This window comes from Uranotaenia lowii, chromosome 2, assembly GCF_029784155.1.
Source record: "Uranotaenia lowii strain MFRU-FL chromosome 2, ASM2978415v1, whole genome shotgun sequence".
Classification (NCBI taxonomy): domain Eukaryota; kingdom Metazoa; phylum Arthropoda; class Insecta; order Diptera; family Culicidae; genus Uranotaenia; species Uranotaenia lowii.
This window is the reverse complement of record NC_073692.1, coordinates 247,363,784-247,385,836: the sequence shown is the minus strand read 5'-3', so window position 1 is coordinate 247,385,836 and position 22,053 is coordinate 247,363,784. Positions and strand designations below refer to the sequence as shown.

The window sequence follows — 22,053 nt, the reverse complement described above, 5'->3', positions numbered from 1 at the left end:
CCCCCCCCCTCCCTGGAAAGATTTTACGTTCTTTTCTATGGGACGTTTTTATATGGGACAATTTAGTATGAGCAGTAGGGTGGCCCAAAATTGTACTACGTCTGGGATTTTGGAGGCTCAAGATTAAAATGATAGCTAAGGATATAAGAAACAAACTTTTGTAAGGCAGGGACTCAGAAAAATGATGTTTAGAGGTCGCACTGGTTCGATTTATGGAAAAATTCCATTTTTTCGACATTTTGTCCTAATAACATTTTCAGATCTTGAAAAAGTATCAAATATGTGTCCCTAATATTTTTTAAATTTTCTTTATAATGTAAATTTTTAACTAAAAATTTATTGGAGCTGTTTTGGACTCTCAATTTGCACGTATGATTTTTTAAACTACGCGATACTATGAATTCTGGTAAAAAAAATAATTAAAATTAACAAAAAAGTGTACTTTGGCTTAAGATTTTTCATCAACATTGAATTCAAAAGATGCGCGACGTTATGATGTACAACTTTGCAGAAGAAAGTGTATAGCTATGACTTGTAGTTTCAAAGTAATTCAAGTTTCGCTGTGGAAAAAAGTCACGATTTCCAAATTTTTGCTAAAAATTGTTTTATATTATGCTGTGGATGAGTTTCGAGCAATCCAAACTTCTGATATCAAACTTTTTCATCCTTTTATCGATCTTTGAATCAGCCAAAACAGTTTCTAGATTTTAATTTTAAATTTATTTTGAGTTGTAGCCATAAAACATTCCTCAAACCGTCACCGAATTATGGGTAACACGACCTTCAATCAATAAAAAATCTTGAAACTTGGAATGGTTCTTTCTGGTGATTTAAGGATCGATAAAAGGATGAAAAAATCTGATATCAGGAGTTTATTTGGTTCTTATATTGCTCGAAACTCATCCACAGCATAATATAAAGCAATTCTTAGCAAAAATTTCAAAATTGTGACTTTTTTCCACAGTGAAACTTGAATTACTTTGAAATGACAAGTCATAGCAATACACTTTCTTCTACAAAGTTGCACATTATAAAGTCGCGCATCTTTTGAATTCAATGTTGATTAAAAATCTTAATCCAAAGTACACTGTTTTGTTAATTTTAATTATTTTTTAAACAAAAATTCATAGTATTGCGGCGTAATTTAAAAAATCATATATACAAATTGGGAGTCCCAATAAATTTTTAGTTTAAAATTTACATTATAAAGAAAATTTAAAAAATATTAGAGACACATGTTTGAAACTTTTTCAAGATCTGAAAATGTTATTAGGACAGAATGTCGAAAAAATTGCCTTTTTCCAAAAATCGAACCAGTGCGACCTCTAAACATCATTTTTCTGAGTCGCCGCCATATAAAATATTGTTTCTTACACATTAAGCTGCCATTTGAGGCTTGAGCCCCCAAAATTCCAGACATAGTACAATTTTGGGCCACCCTAATGGGTAGTATACTGCCGCTGCCGGCAAGTCTGTCCCATATGCAGGGCTAGAAGCGCCCATGCGGTAAAAAAGTAGGGCAAAATAGTTACTTTGAAGTTAAATAAGGGTAAAATTAGTGACCAGATCAAGAAGAAAACTAACTAAAAAATGACATTGAAAACTAAAACAAAACGCTTTAAAGACAATTCTGATAATTGAAAAACGTTTTTTGGAAGGCTCTTGGCCTCACTTGCAGAAATGCAAAATGTTGGACAAAAGAGGAACATTTTAAATGAGCTTAGATAATTTAAGAATAGCGACCGCAGAATCCTAAAATTCTAAAGAAACGATGGGAGTGAACCAAAGGTCGTACTGTAAAGACTAGCAAAACTAAGCCCGACAAGAATTTCGAATTTATCCATTTTCTTTGAAAAAAAAACCTACAAGTTTTGAGAATTCATTCTATAGTGTCAAAACCATCAGAATTTTTTCAATGTCACAAAAACAGTTGAAAAAGTCTAAAATTATATTGAAAAAAGTTAACAGTTCGAAATAAATTTACAGAAACCAAAATTTTCAACAAAATTGTTATATGTGAGAGATCTACAAATGCAAATAAAAAATCAGCACATGTTTAACGAAAAGTTTAAAGAATCTACTTGAAATTGAGTAAAAATTTACATTTATAGAAATTTCATTTCATTAAAGAGTCATGACATTAAAAATTTTGAGGTCCTCATGAAAAAGTGACAAAACAATGATAGAGGTTTGAAAAAAGATAAAGGATAAAATGTTGACAGAAGATTACCAATTACTTAAAGAAGCTTAGCGAAAAAAATGACTTAAGATGATAATAACACAAAAAGGCTAAATAATTTTACGAGACTAATTTTCAAGGTAGAATATAATTTTTCAAATTTAAAACTAACTCAAAGAGAATTTACTTACAAAAATGGAACATTTCCTAAGAGATTCACTGCAGAGATTCAATTGTCATCCATATAATGTTTAAGTGTAGGCGATATATCAAAGCAAAACAAAACAATAATCTTCCTTACTGAATCTGAGCCATTCTCTCAATTTAGGTCGTGTGAATTCCCACAGGACTCGAAAGGAAAGAAAAGGATCCCATCAAACAAATAATAAACTAATAACCTAATAATAAACTAATGAATAGATACATACCACTTGTCGTGAAACAATATATGTAATGTTTTAAATAATGAGTAGAAAAAGTTTATAAAAATAAGCTCAGTTGTAAGGAAATTATATATGAAATAGTGACTTTAGGGACCAAATTTCAAAAAAAGTAACTTCTGAGTGACCAGCCTGAAAAAAGTGACAAAGTTATTAAAAAGTGACCAACTTCTAGCCCTGCATATGCAAAAACAACGAACCGAGAAAAACGGCTTTAAAGATTTTTATAAACTTTCGTGGATTTCTCGGTTGAAACTTTACATTTTCTACTTCTTTCTTCACAGATATTAAGATAATTGTTGTAGAATTTCGTCCAATGTGTTTTTGATTTGGAAGTTGTTGATGCGGAGGAGAAAATAATGATGGGACAGCTTTGCGAGTATATTTCGCATGCGGATTAAAAATACCCGCAAAGCTGTCCCATATTTGGCTTTTTGTCAGTTGATCATTTGATTCTCTCTATCTGCGCTATATTATTCACTTTACTGGTTGTTTACTGATAAAAATAAGTTTGAAATTATGTTTATGACATGTTTAGATAGTCAAAGATAAAGAAAGTTTATCGTAAGAATTGAGTGGGTCTGAAATAAAATGAATAACAACGAAATTGACAGGTTTTCAGGATTTTTTTAATCGAATCTAACCAAATTGGCATCTTTAAGTTGTTTTGCTCCACAATTTCAATAATTTGCATAAATAAGTCCGGTTGAATTGATCTTGAAACTATAATATAGAATTTTTCAGCCACTGTGAAATTTTACATTCTTACAAAACTTAAAATCATCAGATTACAATTAAATATTTGGTTATTTTATGCATGCAGTTATTTATTTTGTTTTGTATAAATCCAAAGACATATTTGAGAAAAATTTGTTTTTTTTCCAATACATTTTAGTGAAAAACTTTAGTAGTGCCCTAGTCATTTGAACTGAAGTTTCGTGAAAATATAGAAAATTGTGTATAAGACTGGGCTGAACTTTAATCGTTTGAATGTAAGATATTATTTTGTATCAGGGTTAAGACCTTAGATTTTATCAGGAACTTGTTTTTGTTTTTTTTTTTACCTAAGACATACAGTTGCGTTTAAATAAGAATGAAATCGCGTCAAGCTGCGCACTCTCTTCCAACTTTGACAAGCTGCCATTTCTCTCTCGGTTGATATTTTTACATGAAATTTTCACACAACTATGTTCAACTATCCAACTAACGCTTTGCAAAATTTGAAGTCTTAACAATGACTGGAAACAAAGATACAGCTTTTCCCGTGAAAAAGTGAAATTTGGAATTGCTTCATTAAATTCCCTGTACAATTGGTAGTTTTCATTTAAATAATCTTGAAATTTGGTCCAAAGATGTAAAAATGTTCGATCTAGTACCTGGCCAAGTTTCGTCAAAATCGATTAACGCGATCAAAAATTATGCCGGTATGAAAATGAGGTTCATTATTGTCCAACATGCGATTTCATTCCTTTTTGGACGGATTTTTGTATGGAAAACATCGTAATCAATGTTTTCTTAGTATTTTCTTTCACAAAATCAAATTTTATCACAAAGAATGTTGTAAATTGATAGAAACATCATTCGTGCTCCTTTTTGGAATAGAAAATGTTTCAACGGAGCTCAAAATAAAAAGAACAGAATTTTAGAAAATGACCTGCTTGATATGATGATAAACAAATTTGATACACGATTAGTATTATATCCGTTCTTTTGTTTAAATACCAGATATGTTGGAATAATTTCTAATTCTGAACAAAGCAGGAAAGAAGTTTTTATCAATTAACATCATTCTTTGTTATAAATTTTGATTTTGTGGAAGAAAAAACCAAGAAAACATTGATAACGATGTCTTCCATACAAACATCCGTAAAAAAAAGAATGAAATAGCATGTTGGACAATAAAGAACCTCATTTTCATACCGGCATAATTTTTGATCGCGTTAATCGATTTTGACGAAAATTGGCCAGGTACTAGATCAAACATTTAAACATCTTTGGACCAAATTTCAAAAAAATTTTTAATGAAAACTACCAAAGAAATTTAATGAAGCAATTCAAAATTTCCCTTTTTTACGGGAAAAACTGTATCTTTGTTTTCAGTTATTGTTAAGACTCAAAATTTTGCAGATGGATAGTTGAACTTAATTGTGTGAATATTTCATGAAAAAATAACAACCGAAAGAGAAATGGCAGCTTGTCAAAGTTGGAAGAGAGTGCTCAGCTTCACGCGATTTGATTTTTTTTTGAACGCAACTGTATATCTATCACTTTAATGCATTTGTATGTTGCTGACCCTCTATAAAAGAGAAGCTGGTAAAGTTAGAAATCTCTTTAAGCGAGAAAAAGTGTTTAGTCGTTTGGACTTTCTTTAGTTTTGTCGATAATAGTTTAATTATTGAATTTATAACATTTGAGTTATGCTTGTAAGTGTAGCACATCTGCGTAGAGCGAAAAAATGAATATCTCATATTGCTCCGCAATTTGTTAAAAAGCAATTCAAATTTCGTTTGTTTACTAATGAACGAAAATTAGCGTTTATAAGCTGAATCTATATCAAAACTGTCAACAACTACTCTTAAATTTAGAAATAATTTTGAAAATATTTTTTAAATTACGTAAAAAATTATAAAGCAGGACAATTTTCCCGGTGAGGTGTCGTGTTTTTTTCGGTTTCCCGGTGAAGAGATGAAATTCCAAAGTTTTTCCCGGTATTCCCGGTTCGCTAGCAACCCTGTATACATCATCTGGTTGGAAAAAGTCGACTTGAAAACATGAAGGGCATTAAGATTAAAGAAACAGAAGGAAATTGAAATAGTCGCTCTTGTACTTTTTATTATTTAAAAACCCTACAGTATATTCGACCGAATATTCGGCCGAATATTCGTTTGGCCGAATAGTTGAAAACATGAATACACCACTATTCGGTACATCTCTAATTTTTTCTAGAAATCAACGAGATCCAGATTTGAAACACTATTATCTTGGAACATTAAGTCGAACCTGCTGGCGGTCGTTTGGTGTTTGTTTGTGAAACGATTCTGCTGTTTGTATGGGAAAAATAAATATTTTGTACTGAAAAATCAAAATTATTTTTTGTTTCTTATGCCGAACCAAGCCTGCTGATGGTTTTTGTGCCAATGTCAAAAGACATTCCCCTGTTAAACAGCTAATAACTTTTTTACCTAATTAGATACGAAGTAACGGTCTTCAACAAAGTTGTTCAGCTGAAAATTTCATTTAGAGAATTAATAAATTGGCACAAAAACCATTAACAGGCTTGGTTCCACAGAAGAAAAAAAAATGATGTTGACTTTTTGTACAAAATATTCAATTTTCCCATACAAACATAGAACACAGAAAAAAAATCTGAATCCTTAACAACACTGAAAATGAAAACCTTTATAATTACATGACGTGGAACGCGATTTATTAATGTAAATTTACAAAATAAAAAAAGTTGAATCCTTAACAGCACTGAATTCTAATGACACAAATATTACTTGACACGGAACGCGATTATTAGATGTAAATTTACATCACATATGATGTAAATAAAAAGAAGCATCTCATATGACGGAATTTTCAGTGCGAGTTGAAGATTACACGTCTTAAATATTTTACATGCCTCATATTTTACATGTCAGTCGAAATTTACAGACGTGTAATATTCAACTCGCACTGAACGTTCCATCATATGTGATGCTTTTTTTTCTTTACATCATATATGATATAATTTTCAATTTTTTTTGTTCACACAAGATTCTCAACAACACTGAATTAGAAATTTCTTAAAATTACACGACATGGAATGTTATAAGGACATTGAATTTGAATTTAATTAATATTACAATACACTGAACGTGATAATGTCATGTACAATTATAAACTGCCAAGAACAGAACCAGACAAATGTAAACAAACTGTTAAGTGAATTGTTGCACCAAAGTATATTTTGTATAAGCATTTTCCCCGCGCGCGAGTAAGTTTATCGGTTTTGATGGTGTCCGGAGATCTTCGAGAAGCAGGGACGCGGTTCTGGAAGCGGTTCCCCGTAATTAAACTTTGGATCCGGTACTTCGGGGAAGAAAATAAAAGTTATAAAAATATTTGTAAGATAAAAAATTTTGGCACCTGATAAAATGAATATTATAAATTATAGAAGCATTTTATTTTTTAGATGAGAAAATTTCATTATTGAATCATATTATCCATAAATAAAACAAAACAAATTCCAATTGGAAAGTTTTTCTTTCAATATCCAGTGATTTTATAATTACATCATTTTTATTTTACACGATGCAAAATTTTACATCATTTTTAATTTTACACGTTGCAAAATTTTACTGGCGTGCAATTTCCAACTAGCACTGAAAATTCCGTCATATATGATGCTTCTTTTTATTTACATCACATGTGATGTGATTTTACAGATTTTTTTCGTAGTGTGAGTCCAAATTTACTCATGTAAACGTTAATTAAAAAATCTGCAAAAAAATCATGGATGAGTTTTGAACCAAAACGAAGCTTTTAAGACTCCAGGGTTTGAGAAATTAAAAAATGTCCCCGAATCGATTCAGTCTAATGTTACAACGCATCACATTTGTATAGAATTATGAACGGCACTGGAACACACAGAGAAAACTTGGATTTTGCAACAAAACAAAACTCCTGTTTTCTTTGAATCAATGAATTATGGTTTTGATTTAAATGGATATCTGTTGAAAGAAAAAAATAATTTCCCAAAATCAAAGGAAAAAATCTTTTGATTTTTGTGGCACTTTCCTTTGAAATAAATTTTTATTTCGCAGCGTTAATTTATAATATAAATATGAAAAAGGGTTAATTTGCTGAGAATTTACAAAGACCCAAAAGAGAACTTCAAAATTGAAGAGAAAAAAGACTAAACATTAAATTACTGAAGTTATGTGTGTGTGAAATTTGAAAGATGTATTTAGAAACATTATAAATATTTCGTATGTTTCAGACCCCGTTCAATTGGCAACACGCCCGTAAATTTTGTGTTGTCAAAATCAAATGTTTCCAAAACCGAACGGTTTTTTTCACTTAGGTATGGTACTACAAAAAACTATTGTTATTACGATCAACAACGTCCGACCAGTTTCAGTATTTTTTTAATTATGTTTTTTATGCATTTAGCACTTTTCTTGTTTTGTTTATAATGTTTGTTTTTTGTCATTTGGTATTTTTTGACATTCTTCATTATTTTTTAATTTTTCTTCAATGGTGCTTTTTAGTGTTTTATTTTTTTTAAATTTTTTTTTTTTTGCCATTTTTGAATACTTTATATTTTTTTAATTATTTTTTGTTTTCATTGTTGTTATTCATCACAGTTACGTGAACACATATTTATGGCGCTTGTCTACATTAAATTGGTCCTGTTATAGCGAAAACTATGAGGTAATGTTCTTTCTAAAAACCGGATGTTGAGAAAATCGAATGTCACCAAAAACAAACGGGGTCTGTAATTATATTCTAAAAAAGGGCAGGCAAAAAAGGAGATATACATACCTTGAAAGCGAACTATACATGCATATGTCCTTCTCGTTGCGTGGAAATGACCAATAAATGATTCTCCGTTGAACGGGCTCTGGTATGCGATCGTAACGTTCTTCTATCTTCTGGAATGGCTCGGTCAGTGCTACAATTCTGGCGGTAATGTCCAGCAGACTATCCGGTTGACGGATTGGCCCACTGGGAACAGCACCATTGCGAATAACATTGGATCCACCGGAACCCATCGATGATTTTTCACAGCAAAGCATTTTGGTAGGTGCGTTGCTTATCGATCTAATCGCAGCGTGTTATCTACCAACCGCGAAACCGCAGTATAATGTTTTCGACTTCAACGTCTGCTAAAGGGCCGATGGAATAGTCTGTGTATTCTTACTAGAGGTGCTTAAATTTCATTATAAGCGGGAATCCTCATGGGGAAACCTGAAGCCATAGGAGAAGGGAATGCCCGCAGCCGTTTTATGTGAATGAAGAAATACACACCGCCCAGTTTACACAACGTGCATACCGCTAGCTTGTCGTGAGCAAATATGTACTCTACTTCCTACGGTTGCCTGTGGAAAACTGTTCCATTGAGTGGGTCTCTTTGATGTTCAGACTCAACATCTTTGTGATATTTCCGTCCGAGTCGTTTTTTTCTTGACTCTGCTGTCTGAAATTATTTCTCAGTGAGTAAGCCAAGAGAGGTTTCAAATTTCCTCTACATGGGAGATTCGAGACGGTGTGTTATTATGCAGTCTGCCTCTTCTCCTCCTATGCTCCTATATGATTACGATGTAGGTTGTTATTAATCGTACGGGTCGTAGACAGACGACCAACGGAGTTGTTGATGCTTTTTACCACCCTCGGATTTCTCGTCGTTCGATGTATTCGTTCGGAATACACAGATGGATGGATGAATGATTTCCTTGCTGGTGGTGCTCACTCTCGCTCTCGTGGTCGCACGGTCTCAGGTGGTATCAAATGTATTCAAGGATCGTGTAGCATTCGCTGCCCATGTGGTAGTGTTTTTTTTTTAATACGACTGCATTTGTTTCGGATTGTGTCGGTCGGTTTACCGAATATAGATGATTCAATTATAATGAATTTGTATTTTTAGTATAACCTGTTTAACATCGTCGTTCGGTATTTCAGAGAATCTAAAAGAGAGGCACAAAGAGAAGAGATAGAAATTAGTGACAACTTTGTATGATAGAAATATAAATTTACGGAGGATAGGCAAAAACGGCGCTCATACTTATAACAAGATGAATAAACCGGTAATTTGATGAGAGAAAAAAGAGCGATACACGTTTTCCATCGTGTCATAGGGAGGAAACGGGAGAAAAATGATGTCTGCCAGAAGGAGACGCCAGCAATAATAAAGAACTATGAGAAATATAAACAAAATCAATTTATCACCGCACGTGAATTAAAATATAAAGTAGATAGACGTATACACACAGGGCCCCGAGAAACAAACCAAAGTCGGAGCCAAACCGGACGGCGAATTGTATGCACAAACAAAAGAGAGAGTGAGGCAATTTGAATAATATGGATGTTATGTTTTATGAAAATTTATGATTTGATAAAAATAACAAAAGAGCGATGACTCCTCAACGAACCTCTATAGTCATGAATACCAGGCCCTTTGAGCGAATTTCTTTGTTTTATTTTGTCAATAACGTTTTTTACAGAGGAATATTATCAGACATGGGAAACCTAAATCTAAAGAGTCTTAAAGAATTTTTAACACTGCCTTCTCATTTCATCTTGAAACTTTTCCTCACCTCTTGCGCCAAATTACAAAGCATAACTATGTTATGTTGTTAAATTTCACCAAATGGTGAGATATTGTTCGAATAATCAAAATTTGTTTTAAATTAACATTCAATACAAGTATTAGTTACTAACATTAGAAAGATCTATTCGTAATATTCCTTCACGAATTCATACTGAATTATTTTAGAGACATGAAAGTTTAAATAAATACATATATTTGAATATAAAACAAAGCTACCAATCCAATGTTGTATATTCAAAAATATTCATTTAATCATTCTACAAATCAGTAATGTATTGAATGTTTAAAAGCGTTGCCCGCTCAGTAAAATAATATCGAAATATGAAGGTGGAACTTCTTTACTTAACACTGTTAAACTTTTTTATGTCTTCAATATTTTTCTAACAATAAAGCCAACCAACCAATTGGCAATGAAAGCCCCATTTTAGAATTCAACTACAAAGAGTATGTTCGTTCTGTTATTTCAAAGGCGAACTAGTTTGTCCGCTTTACCCAGCAGCGAAGGCAGCAAATGTGAATCGTATAAATAAATAAATCTTGCATATCCATAATTAACGAATCTAAATTTACCCGAATACAGCGAGCTAAAACCGGCAACGGCAATGTTGTACGAGGGGTACAGGGCAACATACCTTATACACAAATCGTCCGAATGGAGTTCTCTTCTCGGCTCAGTAGAGGCTGTTTTTGCAACCACCGACTAATGTGTGTTTTATAACTACGTTTATGTGCAGAACGGAACTAGACTGGCTTTCCTTTATCGGTCGTGTTGAACCAGCAGCGGCCAAATGTGGACATAGGGCAATCGATGGAGAACGAGTGATATATGATTATATTTTTAAACTTTTATACCCTTTGATAATCTTTTAAGGGAGCACTAATTTATAGCCTACTGCACAATGTGGAGTATTGCTCTGGCACACTTCGTACACTGAACTGAATCACGTTCACCCATCATTTGCTACACAGCAGCAGGATAGATAGGCAGAATGGGTCCAGTCCAATACAAACGATTACGAACGCTCCAGTGTCTAGGGAGGCATAACTGATAACTGAAAGTTCGAATCGATTTTTGTATACCTACTCAGCAGATATTTCCAGGCCCTTCAATGACCAAGTGAGTGAGAGATTCGTTTATACAAAAAAAAATTTAAAAAAAATGCCTTTCTAGTCTGTGCACCATGTAAACAATAAATTAAACGCATTAAATTGTGTTACTTTTTTTTTAGTTTTAGGTTGCGCTTTTCCATTTGCGCTCCGTCACTTTTTGGTTAGCGATCCCACTTGAAGCTCTGCTGCTGAAATACTATTACTTTCAATAATAATAAAAAAACGTCGGACCAAAATGGTAGACCGGAGCAGAGCAATGTCAGAGCGCGAGAGAATACCAACCACTAAAACGATTCGACACTCACTCACTACACAGCGTACCGGTCCTATAGCCATCCGTTCGACATGGCAATACGTTCTTATAAAACAGGGATGGTTATTTCTTCCTTCCTTCCTATTTCAATTTCCTTTTTTTTTACTACGGAAAGTGTGGATCCTGATGGTGGCCAGCATTTGATAGGCTGGGTTTCATGCTCCACCATGAACATCCTTTTGTGGTCGTCTGCTATATTCTTTTGGAAAAACGGCCTCTGCGTGCTGCGACCTCTATGGTGATTGCTAACGGTTCCAACGATTGTACCTATAAAGTACCTACTATTTACCGTATTATGATGTAAACTAGCTTAGAATTTTCTCTCGATTGATTTGCTCCAAGTCGCGAAGTTCATAATATCTGGTCAGCTTTCACTCAGATCGAGAAAAGCATTTTTTCGAGTCAGTTTGAAAGTCGATTTTGGGAAAAATATTTCGAAATAACATTCATCAATTTATTTTTTAATTTTTTCCGATGTCACGTATCTCAAAATACATTCATAAACATAAAGTGTGTTTTCATCGCCTTCAGCGAATTTTACTTTTTGGTCCGTAGAAACGCTCTCGTCAACTGGCAGCGCAGATGGGACAAGGATGAGTTGGGTCGGTAGGGGTTGGTGACTCCCAGGCCTTAGCAATTTCACTTTCAATCGTCAATTGTCACTCGAAAATGAGTAAAAAACGCTTCATTAGAAAGAGCTTCACAATCATTGTCACTTCACATCAGCTTCTCTTCACTCTCTGCAAATGCTACTTCATGTTGCTTTCATCTCGGCTTGCTTCATTTGAAGATGGCAATGGTCAATTTCATTTCGAAACGAAAATCGAGCAAATCCCTTTCAATGAAAGTTTCATTGCTTACACACATATACCAACATAAAGAAAGCCGTCAGCGCTGGCAGATGTCGGCTGGAAAGCAACAATACACACCAACAATTTGCGGGCGCCCAGCCAGACACTGCGGGCAGACGTACCAAAAAAATACCAACACAGTTAATTTTTGCCTCGATTTCCAGCGAAAAAAATGGCTGGTTCAGCATTCCAAATTTTCGCTGGAAACCAGCAAACATTCTCCGTCTTGCTGATTTTTCCAGCACTTGATCTCCATTGCTGAAAAACCAGTAATCGATCTGTCAAACTAGAATTTGTTTTTGTTTTTGCTAGTTATTTTTCGTTGCGCGCGAAAAGTGTTTGTTTCTCGTGTATGCAACGGCGGAGACATCGAATTTTAAATATTTCCTTCTATATTCCAGCGATGAAGTATTTAAACCAGGCATGTCAAACTGGGGGTTTGCGGGCCGCATGCGGTCCGCGGCCTTGGTCAATGCGGCCCGCGTAGCCCCATCTTAAATTGTCACAAATAAAACACCACTGATTTTTATTACTGCAAAAAACTAAAGTTAATTGAAACGTTTCCAACTTAATTATAGTTCCAACATATGCAAGCCACTTTCAGATACTATAAATTTTATCCGTTCCCGTGGCTTGAATCATCGCCAATTTTCGACATTTTTGGAAGACATTAGACATGAATTAGATTGTGTTTCCTACTACACAGAGGTACCTGGCTGCTACGCTGCTGCGAGAGAAATAATATTATTTTTGGAAATGAAAGGTGAACCTGATGAACAATTTCAAGCAGAGCAGGGCAGGGTTCAGGATTTTGCATTTGCCGTTGATCTCACTGGCCACCTGCAAGATTTGAACTTAAAACTTCAAGGATAAGAAAAAAAAATATCATAGCTGCTTGTGATGATGTAAAAAACTTTCAAGCGAAGTTACGGTTATGGATCAACCAAATTTCCAAAGAAAACCTTGTGCACTTCTCTAAGTGTCAAGAACTGAAAAAATCAAATAAGGCTTCATCATTTGGTAAATATGTACTTGACCTAGAATCGTTGCTAGATGCATTCAAAAGCCGTTTTCGTGACTTTAGTTCATACGAGCAAGAATTTTCGTTGTTTGTATCTCCATTTTCGTTTGCTCCTGAAAATGCTGCTGATAAATTGCAACAAGATTTGATAGAGCTGCAGTGCGATTCATTATTGAAAGCGAAATACATTGAAGTGGCTGTACCAAAATTTTAAAGCTATTTGCCTGAAAGCTACGTTGAGTTACGGAAATTTGTTGCCAGAATTTTTGCTATGTTTGCAAGTACCTATCTATGTGAGCAGTTTGTTATGTTTTCTAACTGATTTTGGCTGCGGCCCTCTACGTCATCGAAAATTTTTAATGCGGCGCACACCTAAACGAGTTTGACATGCCTGATTTAAACCAAAGGTAAATTTTTTGAAGAGATAAAGTATTTCAAACTAATAATTTTATTTTTATTTCAGATGGAGCATGATGTCCAAAGCTTGGCCAAAAGTGGCCAACCCACTGTCAAATATTATTTTATTTAGTTTTAAAGATTTAAATAAATGAAGCTCAAGAAAAATGAATAAACCAATTTCTAATTATTAATATGACTGCCACGAGGATTTGATTGATACTTAAATTTAAAATCTAATTTAGAATCCCAAAATTTCCGATTTTTTTAAAACAATGCTGATTTCCAACAATTAAGATAGCTGCATGGTTCCAGCAATTGAGTTTGCTGATCGTTTTTAACAATTCAAATCGCTGGAAATTTAGCTGGAAAGTCAGCGGGACGAAAACCAGCAAAATTTTACTGGTTTCCAGAAAAAAAATTGTTGTGAACCATTTCACGGGGCGCACACAAAAAATCTGTTGCCCACACGAACTGTATGTGTGTATGCTAATTGCTGCCTGTTTTGCTACATTGAAAGTCTCGTTTGACGTCGAAATTGAATGACACTGATTGCGGGCAATTCAAAGCATAATTGAAATTCTGATCTGCTCGTTTCTTCTTGTTTGTCCGGCGATACAACATCGTAGGTGGAATTGTTCATTTGTAGCTTACTTTTGTTGCGTCGCGCCATACCCTCACAACAAAATCGATTCCACGCGACACCAAAAAGAAGACCAAGAACAACAAGAGTATTGTCCGATATTCCGTTCCAGAACAGCCTTGGCAGTTAGCTGTTCACAGGTTCCACTTAGTGTTCTTCAGATTCTCGAGATGAAACAAAAAGTGATCTGGATCCTTGCACAATTTCGTGCGTCATCGGTGAAGTGAAACACTTGGATTTGTGAAAACGAAAGCAGCACGTTAAAACCGGTATTGATACTAACTTGCACAACAAACCGAATGAAAAAAAAAACTTCTAACTTCAGCTTTCTCAGGCACTAAGTGATTTTTTTTTCGAGCACTTACGGTGTGTTCTTAAATTGATTTTTTCTATCTAAGTGATTTTTTCTATCGATGGTAGCGTTCGTAAAATAAACAAACTGTATGCAACAGCATTGGAAGGTGATTTGACATCTACCAAAAAAATCGATGCATCACCCAAAAAATCAATTTACGAACGCGCCGTTAATATCTGACTTAGAGCCTTTTATGTTGAAGCATAAAGAAAACAATTCTTCGACTTCGAATAACTATAAAACAAATTATTGTAGCTGAATATTTTCTTATTATCAGATTTGAGTCACGTTTCAAAGCTTTCCAAATCTAGAAATTTTGTAAAAATCGGTTTAGAAACTAGAGAGTTTTAGCGGAAAAAGTGTTTGCCGTCATTTGACCTCTCGCTGTATAAATAGGTATATACAAAGTGTCGGTATGTTTAGTGTTAAAAAAGCCATGCAGATGGCCAAAATTTGCAACTGGCGAGCCAAATTTCAGAAATGTGATTGGCTGGCAGGTAAAAAAACAAATTGCTCTGGAGTATTAGAAGAAAAAAACAACAGATGTTTGAAAAAGGCATATAAAACATTTGCCTAGGTCACATAGAGTATAGATTCATCTAATAAGTCATTTTTGTTACTTGCATATTTTTACAAATTTTGCTCCATTTGGAAAATATTAGAAATATTACGCAATAGCAAATGAATTATCCCTTCCAACCAATGTATGTACGTAACGGAGGTACGTCAATCTTTGATATATGCAGACCAAGAAAAACGTTCAATTCTTAGAGCATGGTAAAAAAGAGCTTCGCGTTCACCAGCGACGTTTCTAAATTTTTTATTAAAATTCACAATAAATGATGTTTTAATGAATTTAACGTATGCCAAAACTACTGCTTCTGGAATTAAATAAGATATGTAGTACTGAAGGAACAGCCAGAGAAGGTAACCGCACCACCCTACGGTATCAAGATACTCGGAACGTGGATGCGATATTGTTGGCGATGCTACGGGAAGGAGTGACTCCCGCATCGATATGGTGTATGGATTTTGGATGTGAGAATCCGTTGTGCAAGCGTATGAGATTTATGCGAGGGAGAGAAAATCGGGTCATAAAAAAGGAGAAAAACTGCACTGCGACGGCGCAGTCAATGTTTACAATTCATTTAGAAAAGAAAATTTCGAAAACAAACATTTGCAATCGACGACGAAGCGATCGTACCGAGCGACGTCAACGGAACGGCCGGTCTGAAGAGATGGCAGAGGGTGGTACCTACACCAGAGAATCGACGTAATCGAACGTGAGCTTGTGGATAGATGAAGTTTTTGCCTTAGTAGGTGCCTGGAGTGGTAGAACACGTTCTCCCAATCGGTGAGCCTCATCCCCGTGTGCAAAAGATAAAGCCCGTAAAAACCGCTGCTAGCGATTAGGTTCGGTTGATTGTACATGATATTTGTTAAATTAAAACCACGGGAAGTAGTTGGACGAGTTTTCATAAAATATTAATTTTCTTGGATAACATTTTAGAAACAGTTTCGAACTATTCTTAGGTTTCGTAAAGCTGAATTTATGACAAACTTTTAATCTGAGGACCGCATCTATCTTGATTGAAGCTATAATAAAACAAAAAAGCTACCAATGTTCGAAAATGACATAAAAATTTTAAGGATCAACTAATGAACAGAGTGGAATGTGTTTTTCTTTTTTTTTTTTTTTTTTGTTTCGATTATAGTCGTTTTACCATCTTTATGGCATTCGCGACTTTATCAACGTTGCAGTTGGCGGATCGTTATTGAAAAACCTATCCGGTACAACTGTGTTCGATGTTTACTCTTGGGCTCGAACTCGAGGACATCGGCTCAGGAGACAACAGACTTGCCAACTGAGCTATATCACAAGCCCGGAGTGGAATGTGTGCTAGACAAAAAGGGAAACGAAATTGCCATTTCGTCAAAAAATGACCCCTTCCATCGTTTCGGTTGCTTTAAGTTGCAAAAATTATGATTTTTTTCGTTTATCTTTTAAAAATACCAGTTGCAAAGGTATAAAAAATAAGATCAAAGTTAATGGAATGTTCTCATAACTATTAGTTGTCATATTAGAGCATAGTCATCAATATATTCTAAAAAAATCGTGCACTTTTTAAACAGACATGTCTGGCTGGTACAGTAAATTCTAAATAGTGCGCGGCTATTTAGTTTTAATGTTTTGTTGGTTATGATAAATATTAATGTTTTGCTGGTTAGGATAAATAATATAAACTTATGAAAGGTTCTTCTCTGTTGTCATAGCTAATCGAGATGTAAATCAGTGAAAGTGCAAAAGCAAAGCAGAAATCGAAGTTATTACGTTATCGGATAGTGTCCTGGCGTGGTTTCGATTCACTCACAAAAGATTGACAAATAACCCAGCATGTACGTATTTTACCATGCAGTGTATAAATGCTGAACATGAACCGGCTCACCGCGAGCAAATGAAAATTGAAGTGTGCTCGTATGGCCATAAAGAGGTTCTACCTGTTTTGTACTCGCCTCCATTGCTGACTCGAATATTAGGTCAATTTTTATTGGACGCGTTGCTTACCTAGTAGAAATTTTCAAACTTGGTTCTTCGACTTCACACAGGCTGACAGAAAGTAGAAGAATTGAGTAGAACGCGCAACCACGACAGGGTCCAACAAGCAACGTGCAATCTGGCAATACATTACCTTGCTTGTAGAACTCTGATTGTAGCATTAGATTGTTACAAGTCTAACAAGGACAACTAGACACATGCTTGGATTTGTATATGATCTTGTTAAATGAACAATCATTTAGACGTGTTGTTTTGGTAAACATCATATCGAGTTTGAGAGAAGCTTTGTCGCTGACGATTAGCGGTTGTAAATTAGCCTGTATAAGAGATTTTACTGGATGTCAAAAGTAAAATATGATTGATTTTGAAAGTGACTAGATTGCCGAAGATAAAATGAATGACACATAGATGTTCTGCTAAAGTTAATGACCTTATTGCTTGCACATACGTGCGATATATGAACTCCTGATGAAGCGAATTATGTTTATTGGAGGTTTTGGTTTCACTTCGAAAATATTGATGAGTTTCATTTATCGCAGTCCGGGTAACAGAAAATTGTATCTGATCATCAATTCGCGAAAATAACGCGACGGTTCGTTTTCTTATTATTATTATGATCCGGTTACATTAAATTAGGCATTTATTGGCCTTAAAAGCAGCCAAACTCTCCACCGCTATTATTTAGTCAACAAATTCTTTACAAGTAATGAAGCATAAGATGAAAGTTTTTAAAACTATAATGAAAGGAAGCAATAATCACAAACACCGTTGTTGGAACATGGCCGATAGCGTTTCGCATATAGCTGGTATGATTATAAGAAAAACCCAATCATACAAAAACAATGCCTGGAAGGGATTCTCTCTCGGAGTGTTTATCTCTTAGACTGGAGCCTAAAGCATGATCATCATTGGTGGGTTCTCATGTTAAGCTGGCTCTTGGAAGTGGATTTTTTCCCACAGGCGGTGCAAGTCAATGTCAGCTTTCTGCAGACATATTCCTGAGGCCTGATGACTGGATGCTGTTGGTGTAAATTATTTGCTCCAGCCAGACCAAAGCTTTTACGTTTTTCTATAAGTATTTTCCCATGATTTACAAAATAATGATTGCTGCTGATTGATGACTGTTTTTTAATGCAGGTGGATACTCTGGTTTCAATAACACTAGCGTTTTTGAACTGAGCCACTGATGATCACTTTAAATCGGAAATTGAGGGCTGAATCCGAAAATGATATTAAAAAAAATCTCAGTAGAACAGTTTTTCAGTTATGCTAAGGTATGTTTTTTGGAAAAATAAAAAAAAGTGCTTGTACTTACTTTGTTACTTTGTTTGACATTTAAGACCCATAGATTTTCTTAATGTCGATGAAAGTCTAAAACTGTCGATGGAACAAAAGTTTCACTAAAAAATGCGTTTTATCGCTTTTTTGATCATAAATTCACCTAAAGCAACAATACTGTTGATCATACGCAAAAGTGAAGTTTAGATGATCGACAGCAAATTTATTTACCTTCAATATGCAAAAAAGAGGTGTCAGATTATTGATGTTATGCAGTTCGAGATGTTCGAATCTAAGTACAAGTACTTTTTCTATTTTTCTCAAGTTTCATATTTGGAGCATAACTCAAAACCTGAAATATTTTGAATTTCATTTTAGGACTTAGCGCTTGATTTTCAATATGGTCAATAAAGTTTACGATTTTTTTTTATTTGTAAACTAGTGTAATCAGTGTCAATTGCGTCAATTGTTCAGAAAAACACACCTGTGTCAGAATAAACGTTTCTAAATATAAGGCGCAACAATGGCTTTATTAATTTAATTAAATTAATTATTAATTTTAAATATAAACAAGCGTCGGAAAAGTTAGGTTTTAACGTTGAATTGCGTTTAAGATGAGAGATTATGGTGTTTTCTGTTCCTGGAGACTTTTTTTTATTTGCTCGATATTAAACCGAAAACAGCTGTAAAAATGTGAATTCAACTTTCTTGGACACTAAGTAAACATTTCTTTTGAGCATGCCGTAGCTTTTATTCCGAAGCATGGTTTTGGTTTTTTTTCTCAAACTTTGAATAACAGAAAACTGAAGTGTTGTAGCTGAATATTGTCTGATAACTATATTTGAGTTACATGACGTGGTTTCGAAAACTGTAAATTCACAAATCAAACTGACACTCCAGGAACTGTAACGGGTGAAATTTCCTAAGACGGATGAGGAAATTCTACTGATGACTTTTAGCATCACACTCACACACTGAGTGTGATGCTAAAAGTCATCAGTAGAATTTCCTAACCCTCATCCGTCCTAGAAAATTTTATCCGTTACAGTTCCTGGAGTGTCAATTTGATTTGTGAATTTACAGTTTTCGAAACCTCGTAGTGTAACTCAAATATGGTTCTCAGACAATAACTCTTCAGTTTTCCGTTATGCAAAGTTTGAGAAAAGAAAACCCAAAACATGCTTCGGAATAAAGATTGTAGATCAGCTACGGAATGCTCAAAAAAGTGTTCACTTTGTGTCCAAGAAAGTTGAATTTAGAAGCTATACGTTGCGCACATATGTAGATATATTTTTTTGGAATCTTTTTCAAATCATGATCATAAAAAATTGACGCGGGACCATTAACCCTCCAAAGCTGTTCGGGTCAATATGACCCGAAGCGCACATTTCAAACATCTTTATCATCATTCCAATGTACTGAAGAACTGGAAATTTTGACAGACTAAGTATGTTCTATGAAAATAATGATCAAATTAATGACAAAAAATTAAAATTTGAGTTTTGAAAATCGGTGCATTGGGAAATGAAATACAGCTAAGCAAAGCTAAAATTGGATGTCATTTTTTAAAGTAAGATTTTTTTTGTACCGGAAGATCTGAGATAGCGGTAAAAACTTGCAGTGGACCCCAATATATCTATACATTGTCGGATAGATGGATTCTTGACGATTTCAAACACCAATGGAACACTTAAATACATAAAAGCTGTCAGAAGCTATGATTATTTTAAAAATAAAATTGATTTTCGAACTTTCTACTTTCTGAACCAGTTTCTGATAACCTGGTAAACATATCGACTTTATTTTGAAATGTTGAGTATCTATCTTCTTCTTCTATATATATATATAAAAATGAATTTCTGTCTGTCCGTCTGTCTGTTCCCTATAGACTCGGAAACTACTGAACCGATTTGCGTGAAACTTGGCAGATGGGGATATTGGAGGCAGGAGAAGGTTCCTATTTTGGTTTGAGACCCCTTCCTCTCTCATGAAGGGAGGGAGGGGTCTTCCAAACAAAAAGACAATTTTTTGCATAACTCGAGAACCAATCAAGCAAATGGTATTAAATTTGGCATGGAGTGGTATTTGGGAACGAGGAATATTTCTATGAATATCAGTGCCCCTCCCTCCTTTCAGTGGGGTGATAGGAAGGGGGGAGGGGGGCTATCTTACAATTTTTCATATAACTCGAAAACTAATCAAGATATTGGAACAAAATTTGGCATGGGAAGGTATTTGGATACGAAAATATCTCCATGATTATTTGAGACCCCTCCCTCTTTCCAGTAGAAAAGGTGAGGGGCCTCTTTTATATTTTTTACATAACTTAAAAACTTATAATGAGAAACATATTAGAGTTGCTACAAATTTAGTGAAAATCGGTTGGGAAAGAAAAAGATAACCAATATAGTGGTTTTAGTCAGGAGTTTCAAATTGACACTCTAGGTACTGTAACGGGTAAAAATTTCAGGGAGCCATGGATTTATTTAATTTGAACTTAAGCTTTTCAGTCATTTACATGTAGAATTTCTATTGCTTAGGCAGATTGATGAGAAAAAAAAAACTCTAATGGAATATAAAATAAGAAATCTGTTTTTGATGAAATAATGACTTCAATATAAGATTATCTGGCTATGAGAGCTGGCTATGAAAATGAAATAAACCAAACAGGAAAAGTTTATAGAACATTTTATAAGAATCTTTTGAGAAAATTGTTCTATTAATGTTAGGTATTTAATTTTGATTATTTCATTATACTTGTACAAGAACATCGCTACCTTTATCACATCGTCCAACTAACTATCGACCTGTTCAACGAACGGAAAGTAAACGACAGATGTTCCAAGAAAAATATATTTTTGATATCCCAGCCGGTCGGATTTCAAGAGCTTGAGCCGCTGTGGAGACTTGGAAACTTACGTTTCAGCTTCGGCTCATTGCAAGTGGTCTCATTCATTTATGTTTATGCTCAGTCCTCCTCGCACACATACAAATTTTAACTACTATCGCGGGGAGGTTAGAAAAAAAGGCAAGACGGGTTCGAAGAAGCCCGCTGTAGGTTGGTGTGTTATTATCATCTTGAGACCGGCTCGTTGCTTCGTTTGTTGATGTTGGATGTTTGATTGAGGAAAGGAAACGTCCATAAAGGGCACCAGAAATACACTTGAAAGGTAAGAAAAAAAAGTAAATAATAAACATAAACACAAAGAACGAATTACACATGAAAGCACAAAAATAAACTATAGGAGTGCCAAATTCGCAGGAAAAAAACCCAAACGAAAAAGGAGTAGGCTTCGCAAACATTACCTATATTTTTTCAGGTTATTTTTTATTAGTTACAGTTATCTACGATTTCTTGCAATTTTTCTTTATAAATATAATTTATAAATATAAACTACTTTAACAGAAACATATCATTAAAACTTTGAAGGGCAGTTTAAAAGAAGATTCAATTTATTGATACATTTAAGTTAATAAACAACAAAATTGTGTTTACATTGTTATGAAACTAACTCTTGGAAAATTAAGTACGATTGAAAATCAATCTTATATTTAATCATAAAAGTTTAACACATGATTGTATATGAGAATTACC

At 34.3% G+C, this 22,053-nt stretch overlaps 1 protein-coding gene across 6 annotated transcripts in view; it reads right to left on the bottom strand.

The window, feature by feature from the left end:
• The window catches only part of LOC129749159 (uncharacterized), a 65,964-nt gene that overhangs the window by 24,717 nt on the left and 19,194 nt on the right, over positions 1–22,053 (bottom strand). For 5 of the 6 annotated variants that reach the window (XM_055744053.1, XM_055744054.1, XM_055744055.1 and 2 more), the window contains one exon: positions 8,149–9,290. In XM_055744053.1, coding sequence (XP_055600028.1) covers positions 8,149–8,402 — 254 coding nt within the window. In that variant the 5' untranslated portion in view covers positions 8,403–9,290. Of the gene's footprint in view, positions 1–8,148; positions 9,291–10,566; positions 11,207–22,053 lie in introns of those variants that run through there. The other variant, XM_055744058.1, reaches the window with a different exon arrangement.